The sequence below is a fragment of the Aythya marila genome (assembly GCF_965140915.1).
Source record: "Aythya marila genome assembly, chromosome: 31".
Classification (NCBI taxonomy): domain Eukaryota; kingdom Metazoa; phylum Chordata; class Aves; order Anseriformes; family Anatidae; genus Aythya; species Aythya marila.
The window spans coordinates 1,244,172-1,255,179 of record NC_139072.1 but is presented as its reverse complement, the minus strand read 5'-3'; the positions used below and the strand labels follow the sequence as shown (position 1 = coordinate 1,255,179).

The following is an 11,008-nucleotide window of genomic DNA, read 5'->3' as shown; positions in this document are numbered from 1 at the left end:
GTTATGGGGGGGGTTGGGGGGGTTGTGGGGGAATTGGGGGGGTTATAGGGGGATTTGGGGGGAATTGGGGGGTTATGGGGGGAATTGGGGGGGTTTAGGGGGGTTGTGGGGGATTTGGGGGAGTTTGGGGGGAATTGGGGGGATTTGGGGGGGTTATGGGGGGAATTGGGGGGTTTGTGGGGGGAATTGGGGGGGTTATAGGGGGATTTGGGGGGGGTTAGGGGGGAATTGGGGGGGTTTGGGGGGGTTATGGGGGGGTTGTGGGGGGAATTGGGGGATTTGGGGGGTTATGGGGGGGTTATGGGGTTGGTGGGGGGGGATATGGGGGGGTTGTGGGGGGTTATGGGGGGAACTGGGGAGGTTTGGGGGGAATTGGGGGGGTTGTGGGGTCCAGGGGGAAAATTTGGGGGGGTTATGGGGTCGGTAGGGGGGTTATGGGGTTTGGGGACCCCTCGGGGGGGTGTGGGGCTCACCTCAGCATCGGGGGGGCCGGAGGGGGGTGGAGCCCCCCCGGGGGGCTGCAGCTCGGGGGGGGCCCCGGGACCCCAGGTCACCTCCGCCTGTGGGGGGGGGGGGGGTAAGGGGTGATGGGACCCCCCCAGGAACACCCAGATCACCCCCAAACCACCCCAAAAACCCTTAAAACTGCCCCAAAAGCAGCCCAAAATCCTTCAGAACTCTTCAAACCCCCCCGAAAATGCCCCAAAACCCCCCAAAACCGCCCCCCAAACCCCCAAAACTGCCCCCAAAAAACTAAAATCAACCCAAAAAACATAAAACCACCCCAAAATGCTCTAGAATCACCCCAAAACCCCCCAAAACTACCCCAAAACCACCCCAAATCCCTCCCAGGACCCCCGAAAACCCCAAATCTCCCCCAAACCACCCCAAATTCCTCTTAAAATCCCCCAAATCCCCCCCAAAATCCCCCCCAAATCCCTCCCAGGACTCCCAAAATCCCCAAATCCCCCCCAAAATCCCCCAAATCCCCCCCAAAATCCCCCAAATCCCCCCCAAAATCCCCCAAATCCCCCCCAAAATCCCCCCCCCGGGGGTCCCCACCTTTTTGGGGTTTTCCTCTCGGACTCCTTTTAGCTGCCAAATTAAAAGCAGAAATCATGGGATTTCACCCCAAAACAGAGACGCCCCAAATATACCCCAAAAGACGCCAAAAATTGGAATTTCCCCCTAAAAATTGGTATTTTTGCCCCAAAACTGGGGGTTTTCCTCCCAAAATGGGGCTTCCCCCCTAAAAAATAGGGGGTTTTCCCCCCAAAAAATGGGGTTCTCCCACTCTAAAATTGATTTTTCACCCCCAAAAATTACAGGTTTCTACCCAAAAATAGGAATTCTTCCTCAAAAACGGCATTTTTTCTCCAAAATGGCTATTTTATCCCTAAAAATAGGGTTCAACCCACAAAAAAATGAGGGTTTCAAGCCCAAAATGGGGGTTGCCTTCCCCAAAATTGGGGCTTAACCCCCAAAATGTGTTTTTTCCCCAAAAAAATGGGGTTCAGCCCCCCAAAAATCAGTTTCAATCCAAAAAATGGGGCTAAAACACCAAAAAATAGGTATTTTTCCCCCAAAAAATGATGTTTTCCCCCAAAAAAGGTTTCTTTACCCCAAATTGGGGTTCCCCCTGAAAAAAACATGGAATTTTCCCCAAAAAAGGGGGATCTCCCCCCCAGAAAAAGAGATTTCACCCCCCAAAAATAAGAATTTCCCCAAAAAAGGGTGATTTTACCCCAAAAACTCTGCCCCCCCCAATGGGATTCATCCGTCCCCAAAAAAGGGATTCCCTCCCCCCAAAAAAAGGGGCTTTCCCACAAAAAAAGGATCTGGCCCCCCAAAAAAAGGGATTTCCCTTCCCCCCAAAAATGTGATTTACCCAAAAAAGGGCGATTTCACCCCAAATTTCATGCCACCCCCAAAAAAAGGCATTTCCTCCGAAAAAAAGAGGATTTTCCCCAAAAAAATCAGATTTCCCCCCCCAAAAAAAAATCAGAATTTCCCCCAAAACATCAGAATTTCCCCCCAAAAAACTCAGAATTTCCCCAAAAAAGAACGATTTCCCCCCAAAACATCCCCCCCCCAAAAAAAGGCCATTTTTCCCCTAAAATTAAGCCCCCCCCCCCACCTCACCTTCTTGCGGGGGGGGCCGTCGGGCTCCGCGTCCGGGCGGCGTTTTGGGGGGGTCTCGTCGGGGGCCCCCCCCTTGCGTTTTTGGGGGGGGGGCAGGGCCGGGGGGGGCTCCTCCAGCCGCCAGCGCCCCCCCCCCCCCGTCGCCGTCCTCCCCCCGCCGCTTCGCCCCCCCCTCCCCCACCTCCTAAATTTGGGGAAAGGGGGAAAAAGGGGGGGGGGTCAAGGGGGGGACCCCCGAAACGGGGGGGCCCATCCGTGACCCCCCCCCAAAAAAAACAACGAAGAAATACAAAAAAAGGGGGGAATTACCCCAAATTTTAACCCGCCCCTGAAATTTGAGCCCCCCCCCGAAAGTTGAGGAAAGCCCCAAAACACCCCCAAAATTAAAATCCCCCCCACCCAAATTAAATCTCCCCCAAATTTTTAAAAATTTACCCAAAATTTTAAAATATCTGCCCCAAATTTTAAATTCTGCCCCAAATTTTAAATTCTCCCCAAAATTTTTAAATTCTACCCCGTATCCTTTAAATTCTCCTCAAATCCTTTAAATTCTACCCAATTTTTAAAATTCTCCCCCAAATTTTTAAAATTCTCCCCCAAATTTTTAAAATCCTCCCCCAAATTTTTAAAATCCTCCCCCAAATTCTTAAAATCCTCCCCCAAATTTTAAATTTTTCTCAATTTTAAAATAAATCTCCCCAAGATTTTATCTCTAAATATTTCTAAATTCTCCCCAAATTCTTAAATTTCTCCCTAAAATTTTAAATTTTTCTCCAACATTTTAAAAATTCTCCCCGCAATATAATTTCTCCCCCAAATTTTTAAAGTTCTCCAAATTTTTAGAATTCTCCCCCAAATTTTTAAAATTTCTCCCCAAATTTTTAAAATTCTCACCCAAAATTCTAAATTTCTCCAATTGAAATCCCTACAAAAATTTTAAAATCAACCTAAAATTTTTAAAATTCCCCCATTTTTTCTTAAATTTGTAATTTTTTAAATTTAAAATTTTTTAAAATTTCCCCCCAAAAAATCCCAATTTTCCCTGCAAATTTCCCCCCCAAATTCCCTATTTCTCCAATAAAAATCCCAATTTTCCCTCCAAAATTCCCAATATTCCCCCCCCAAAATCCCAAATTTCCCCACATTTTCCCCAAAATGTCCCAAATTCCCAAATTTTCCCAATAACAAATAAAATTTACCAAACTAACCCCCCTGAACACGCGAAGGAGCCCCCCCAGATTTAAAAGCCCCCCCCCAAAACCCCAAATCCCCCCTAAATTTAATAATTTTCCCCCAAAAGACCCCCCAAAAACTTTAGGGAGCCCCAAAATCCTAAAATCTTCCCCCAAAATTTCAAAGACCCCCAAAACTCACAGAACACCCCCAAAAATGTAAAATACTCCCCCAAAAAATTAAAAGACCCCCCCAAAAAAATAACAGAGCCCCCCCAAATCCCCACAACCCCCCCAAAACTGAGTCCCCCCCCAAAATTTAGGGACTTCCCCTAAAATTTTAGCCCCCCCCCTACCTCCCCCAAACCATTTTCACCCCCAAAATAAAGTCAAAACCTCAAATTTTGGGAAAAAAAACCCAAAATTTTATTGGGGGGCTCTCAAATTTTAGGGGGGGGCCCCAAATTATCGCCCCCCCCCGCAAAAAAAAACAACACCCAAATCCCCCCCCAAATCCCCCCCAAGCCCCCAAATCCCTCAGAATCGCCCCCAAAACCCTCAGAATTTCCCCCAAAACCTTGCGCCCCCCCCCAAAAAAAAATATTTAGGGCCCCCCCCCCCCAATTTTTGGGGATCCCCCCCCAAAATTTTTTGGGGCCCCCCCCACCTTGGCGCTGCGCCCCTCCCGCTTGCATTTGGGGCACTCCCAGCAGTTGGGGATCTCGGGGTTGATCACCGCCTCCGCGCGCCCCATCTGCAGGTTTTGGGGTGAAAAACGACAAATTTGGGGGCGGCCCCCACTCGGGGAGCCCCCCCCCAAAAAAAATTTTGCCCCCCCCTTTTTGGGATGCCGTGCACCCTGGGAAATGGGGGGGAGATTTGGGGGGGCAGCCCCATATTTAGGGGATCCCCAACGTTTAGAGGACCTCTAAATTTTAGGGGAATGGGGAAATCTGCGTTTTGGGGGAAAAAACGTGTTTTTTGGGGAAAAAAGCTACGTTTTGGGCGAAAAACATGACTTTTAGGGATTGTTTAGGGTGGGTGCTGCCCCATAGGGCCCCGTCCCACCCCATAGGGGGCTGCCCCATAGAAAATGGGGTCCCCCCATATTTTTAGGGGCCACCCCATGTAGGGGAACCCCAACTTTTTGGTGTAAAAGTCTCAATTTTAGGGAAAATCCCCCAATTTGCCCCAAAATGGGGAGTTTGGGTCACTTTGTGCCCAACTGGGGGCTCCCCACCCCATAGGGGGCTGCCCCATAGGAAACGGGTTCCCCCCCCCATATTTTTGGGGGCCACCCCATGTAGGGGAACCCCAACTTTTTGGGGTAAAACCCTTGATTTTAGGGGAAATCCCCCAATTTGCCCCAAAATGGGGAGTTTGGGTTCCTCCCTATGCTCTACGGGGCTGCCCTACAAAAAGTGGGGGTTCCCCCTATATTTAGGGGGATTCCCCTATATTTAGGGGGTCCCCCACATTTGGGGGGGCACCCTTAATTTTGGGAGCTCCCCCATGGGAAAAAAAAAACATGCATTTTTGGGGAAAAAAAAAACACATTTTTGGGTAAAAACTCAGCTTTTTTGGGGTACGCCTTGCCGTTACGCGGCGCTGGCGGCCCCATAGGAACTGGGGGGGGGTCCCCAAATTTTGGGGCGGGGGTTTTTAGGTCCGGGGGGGGTCCAGAAGTAAAAAAAAACTAAAATTAAGGCGGAAAAGGGGTAAAGGAAGGTTTAAAATGAACGGAAATGTGTCTTGACGGCGTTCCGGCCCCGTAAACGGGCGGCCCTATTATTCGGGGGTTTGGCCCCAAAACGGGGTGCCCCCCCCAGGTTTTGGGGGCCCCCCCGGGGGTACCTGGAGGCAGCGGGGGTGGACGATCTCGCTGCAGATGGTGCACTCCATCAGCGCCAGCTCCAGCCTCTCCTCCTCGCCCTCGGCCGCGTCCTCGCGCCCGGCCTCGCCGCACGCCCGGCACACGGCCGTGTGGGGCAGCACCGGCTGGGGGGGGGGGTTTGGGGTGGAGGTGAGACCCTAAAAATCCCAAAACGGCCCCGAAGAACCCAACGGGATCCCAAAGAACTCAACACGATCCCAAAGAACCCAACGGGATCCCGAAATAAGCCCCAAGTTGTCGCGATCCCAAAAAAAACTACGCGACCCCAAAAAATGTCCACAATTGTCCCGATCCCAAAGACCCTAAAACGGCCCTAAAGACCCAACGGGACCCCAAAGAACCCAACGGGACCCCAAAGAACCCAACGGGACCCCAAAGAACCCAACGGGACCCCAAAGAACCCAACGGGACCCCAAAGAACCCAACGGGACCCCAAAGAACCCAACGGGACCCCAAAGAACCCAACGGGACCCCAAAGAACCCAACGGGACCCCAAAGAACCCAACGGGACCCCAAAGAACCCAACGGGACCCCAAAGAACCCAACGGGACCCCAAAGAACCCAACGGGATCTCAAAATAAGCCCCAAGTTGTCGCGATCCCAAAAAAAACAACGCGACCCCAAAAAATGCCCACAATTGTCCCGATCCCAAAGACCCTAAAACGGCCCTAAAGACCCCAAAGACCCCAAAGAACCCAACGGGATCCCAAAGAACCCAACGGGACCCCAAAGAACCCAACGGGACCCCAAAGAACCCAACGGGACCCCAAAGAACCCAACGGGATCTCAAAATAAGCCCCAAGTTGTCGCGATCCCAAAAAAAACAACGCGACCCCAAAAAATGCCCACAATTGTCCCGATCCCAAAGACCCTAAAACGGCCCTAAAGACCCCAAAGACCCCAAAGAACCCAACGGGACCCCAAAGAACCCAACGGGACCCCAAAGAACCCAACGGGACCCCAAAGAACCCAACGGGACCCCAAAGAACCCAACGGGACCCCAAAGAACCCAACGGGACCCCAAAGAACCCAACGGGACCCCAAAGAACCCAACGGGACCCCAAAGAACCCAACGGGACCCCAAAGAACCCAACGGGACCCCAAAGAACCCAACGGGACCCCAAAGAACCCAACGGGATCTCAAAATAAGCCCCAAGTTGTCGCGATCCCAAAAAAAACAATGCGACCCCAAAAAATGCCCACAATTGTCCCGATCCCAAAGACCCTAAAACGGCCCTAAAGACCCCAAAGACCCCAAAGAACCCAACGGGATCCCAAAGAACCCAACGGGACCCCAAAGAAGCCAAAACCATCCCAAACTACCCCAAAGACCCAACGCAACCCCAAAACAGTCCCAAAGACCCAACGCAACCCTACAAACCCAACACAACTGCAAAAACGAACCCAAAATGGTACCCAAAGACCCCAACGCAACCCCAAAGACCCAACGCAACCCCAAAGACCCAACGCAACCCCAAAGACCATCCCAAAACTGGACCCAAACCACCCCAAAACGGTCCCAAAGACCCAACGCAACCCCAAAACGGTCCCAAAGACCCAACGGAACCCCAAAACCATCCCAAAGACCCAACGCAACCCTACAGACCCAACGCAACTGCAAAAACCAACCCAAAATGGGACCCAAAGACCCCAACGCAACCCCAAAGACCCCGACGCAACCCCAAAACCATCCCAAAGACCCAACGCAACCCCAAAGACCATCCCAAAACTGGACCCAAACCACCCCAAAACCATCCCAAAGACCCAACGCAACCCCAAAGACCCAACGCAACCCCAAAACCGTCCCAAACCACCCCAAAGACCCAACGCAACCGCAAAGACCTCAACGCAACCCCAAAGACCATCCCAAAACTGGACCCAAACCACCCCAAAACGCTCCCAAAGACCCAACGCAACCCCAAAGACCACCCCAAAGACCCAACGCAACCCCAAAACAGTCCCAAAGACCCAACGCAACCCTACAAACCCAACGCAACTGCAAAAACCAACCCAAAAATGGACGCAAAGACCCAACGCAACCCCAAAACCATCCCAAAGACCCAACGCAACCCCAAAGACCCAACGCAACCCCAAAGACCATCCCAAAACTGGACCCAAACCACCCCAAAACGGTCCCAAAGACCCAACGCAACCCCAAAGACCCAAACCCAACCCCAAAGACCCAACGCAACCGCGAAAACCACCCCAAAACCACCCCAAAGACCCAACGCGACCCCACCAACCCCAAACCCTCCCCGAAATGCCCCGAAACGCCCCGAAAAGCCCCAAAAAGCCCCGAAATCGCACCGCGGTGCACTGGCGCAGCAGGCAGGACTGCTTCATGCGCCCGGGGCCGCCGAATTTCTTCATGTCGCGGCAGAAGTGGCAGGCGCCGCACTCGGAGCGCAGGCAGGCCCGGCACCTCCGGCACCGCGTCCGGCGCCGCCGAGCTCCCGCCCCCGCCCCGCGGCTCCGCTGCGGCATCGGCACCGCGCCTACGCCCGCCTGGGGGGGCGGAAAGGGGGGCAAAAAGGGGAGAAAAAGGGGACACGGGGGCAAAATGGGGGAAAAATGGGGATAGAAAGAGGACGCGGGGGTAAAACGGGGACAGAAAGGGGACGCGGGGACAAAATGGGGACAAAACGGGGACAGAAAGGGGACGCGGGGACAAAATGGGGACAAAAAGGGGAAAAAAAGGGATAGAAAGGGGATAGAAAGGGGACACGGGGGCAAAATGGGGACAAAAAGGGGATAGAAAGGGGATGCGGGGGTAAAACGGGGACAGAAAGGGGAAAAAAAAGGGGGCACGGGGGCAAAACGGGGACAGAAAGGGGATAGAAAGGGGATGCGGGGGCAAAATGGGGACAAAACAAGGAAAAAAGGGGGATAGAAAGGGGACACGGGGGCAATATGGGGACAGAACAGGGAAAAAAGGGGATAGAAAGGGGATGCGGGGACAAAATGGGGACAAAAAGGGGATAGAAAGGGGATAGAAAGGGGACACGGGCAAAACGGGGACAAAACGGGGAAAAAAAGAGGACACGGGGACAAAACGGGAAAAAAGGGGATAGAAAGGGGATGCGGGGACAAAACGGGGACAGAAAGGGGATGTGGGGACAAAATGGGGACAAAACAGGGAAAAAAAGGGGACATGAGGGCAAAACGGGGACATGGGGGCAAAAAGGGGAAAATATGGGGACAGAAAGGTGACACGGGGGCAAAACGGGGATACGAGGGGGGGACATGGGGACAATTTGGGGACATTGGGGTTACCACAGGCGTCACGGGGCCATCGTGGGCGGCGCGGGGACATCGTGGGGACGTCAAAAAAGGAAGAAAAAAGGAAGAAACCGGTCAGTGTCAGCAACGGGGACACGGGGGGGCATGGGGGGGGCACTGGGGACTTGTTGGGGACCCCCAGGACCAACTGGGGACCTTGGAGGGGGGCACTGGGGGCTTGTTGGGGACCCTGGGGGTAACTGGGGACCCATTGGGGACCCCAGTGGGGGCACTGGTTGCACTGGGGACCCCCAGGACCAGTTGGGGACCCCAGGGGGGGCACTGGGGACCCCTTGGACCAGTTAGGGACACTGGGGACCAGTTGGGGACCCTGGGGGGGGGCACTGGGGACCAGTTGGGGACACTGGGGGGGGTAACAGACAGGACCCGGGCCCCCCCTCCCCAAATTTCCCTCCCCCCCCCCCCCATTCCCCCCGGGGGGGGCCTCACCTGCAGCCTCTCCGCGGGGGCGGGGGCGGCGCCATCCCGGGGCGGGGGGGGGAGCTCGGGGAGGGCAAAAATGGGCCAAAAAAAGGGGAAAACGGGAAAAAAATAAACTAAAAAATAATTAAAAAAAAAAAAAAAAGGAAATGGGGGAAAAAGAGGGGAAAAGGGGGAAAAAAGAGGAAATGGGGGGGAAAAGGAGGGGAAATGGGGGAAAAAGAGGGGAAAAAAGGGGGAAAAGGAGGGGAAATGAAGGAAAATGGGGGGAAAAAGGGGAAAATAGGGCAAAAGAAGGGGGAAAGGGGGGGTAAAAGGGGGAAAAGGAAGAAAAATGAGGGAAAAATTGGAATATTAGGAAAAATAGGAGGGGAATGGGGGGAAATAGGGGGAAAAGGGGGGGAAGGACAGGGAAGTGGGGGAAAAATAGGGAAAAACAGGGAAAATAAGGAAAAAAGGAAGGAAAGGGGGGGGAAATTGGGTTAAAAAGGTTAAGAAACGGTGGGAAATGGGAGAAAATTAGGAAAAAAAGAGGAAAATGAGGAAAAAATTAGGGGAATGGGGGAAAAAGGGGGGCCAAAAGGGGAGAAAAAGGAGAAAAATGAGGTAAAAGGGGGGAAAAATGGAAAAAAAATGGGGAAAATTAGGAAAAAATAGGGGAATAGGTGGAAAAAAGGGGTTCAAAAGAAGGAAAAGGAGAAAAATGAGGTAAAAAAGGGGGAAAATGAGGACTAAAGAGGGAAAATGGGAAAAATTTAGGAAAAAAAGAGGAAAACTTTAGGGAAATGGGGTGAAAAGGGGGGTCAAAAGAGGAGGAAAAGGAGAAAAATGAAGTAAAAAAGAGGGAAATATGGGGAAAAGTTAGGAAAAAAAGGGGAAAATAGAGAGAAGTGAGGGGAAAAAAGGGAAAATTAGGGAAAAATGAGAGAAAAAGGGGGAAAATTGGAAAAAGAATGAGGAAAATGAGGAAAAAAGAGGGAAAATGAGGAAAAAATGAGGGAAATGGGAGAAAAAGGAGGAAAATGAGGAAAAACAGGAGGGAAATGGGGGAAAAAAGGAGGAAAATAAGGAAAAAATGAGGGAAATGGGGGAAAAGAGGAGGAAAATGAGGAAAAAATGAGGGAAAACCGGGGAAAAAAGGAGGAAAATGAGGAAAAACAGGAGGGAAATGGGGGAAAAAAGGAGGAAAATGAGGAAAAAATGAGGGAAATGGGGGAAAAAAGGAGGAAAATGAGGGAGAAATGAGGAAAATGAGGAAAAAATGAGGGAAAACCGGGGCAAAACAGTGGGGAGAAAGGAAAAAAAAGAGGCCAAAAGGGGGAAAACCGGGCCCAGGGGGGGGAAGAGCGCGCTCCCCCCCCCTCCCCCTCCGGTACCGGCCGGGCCGCCCCCCCCCCTCCCTCCGTCGAGGGGCGGCGGGGGGGGAGCGGCCCCCCCCCCTCCCCTCCCCACCCCCCCCGGCGGGGGGGGGGCCGGAGGCGGCTCCCGGTGACCGCGGGCGGGCGGCGGGGCCTGAGCCGCCCCCGCCCGCCGCCGCCGCCGCCTGCCCCTCACAAAATGGCGGCGGCGGAGGAAGAAGAGCCCGCGGGGGGCGACGGGAGTTGTAGTCCCAGGGTGGGTGGCCAATAGGAAGGAGGCGCGCTGAGGGGGGAGCCAATGGGAGCGAGGGGTTGGGGGTTTAGGCCCGCCCCATGGGTTGAGGGAGGGGAGGCGGTGCGCATGCGCGGGGTTGGAGGACTGATCATAGAGGGGGGGAGAGGGGAAGGGGGCGTTCTATGTAGAGGGAGAATGGGGAGGGGAGGAGGAGGGGATTTGGGGGAAATTGGGGGATTTGGGGAGAAATTGGGGATTTTGGGGAGGTCTTGAGGAGATTTGGGGGAGATTGGGGGGAATTTGGGGGTTTTGAGAGGTCTTGGGGGGGCAATTGGGGGAAATTTGGGGGGATTTGGGGGTTTTGAGGGGGCTTGGGGGGGATTTGGTGGGATTGAGGGGGAACTAGGGGGGAAATTGGGGAGATTTGGAGATTTTGGGGGGGGTCTTGGGGGGTCTGGGGGGATTTGAGAGGATCTGGGGTCTTTAG

The 11,008-nt window shown here is 53.3% G+C and overlaps 1 protein-coding gene across 1 annotated transcript in view; it reads right to left on the bottom strand.

Moving 5' to 3' along the window:
• The window catches only part of FBXL19 (F-box and leucine rich repeat protein 19), a 21,960-nt gene extending 11,649 nt beyond the window's left edge, over positions 1-10,311 (bottom strand). The window contains exons 1-7 of the mRNA XM_082781636.1: positions 8,938-10,311; positions 7,516-7,713; positions 5,169-5,312; positions 3,982-4,068; positions 2,143-2,326; positions 1,063-1,095; positions 479-560 (exon numbers count right to left, since the gene is read on the bottom strand). Coding sequence (XP_082637762.1) covers positions 479-560; positions 1,063-1,095; positions 2,143-2,326; positions 3,982-4,068; positions 5,169-5,312; positions 7,516-7,692 — 707 coding nt within the window. The 5' untranslated portion in view covers positions 7,693-7,713; positions 8,938-10,311. The remainder of the gene's footprint in view (positions 1-478; positions 561-1,062; positions 1,096-2,142; positions 2,327-3,981; positions 4,069-5,168; positions 5,313-7,515; positions 7,714-8,937) is intronic.
• Positions 10,312-11,008: the final 697 nt, after the last annotated feature.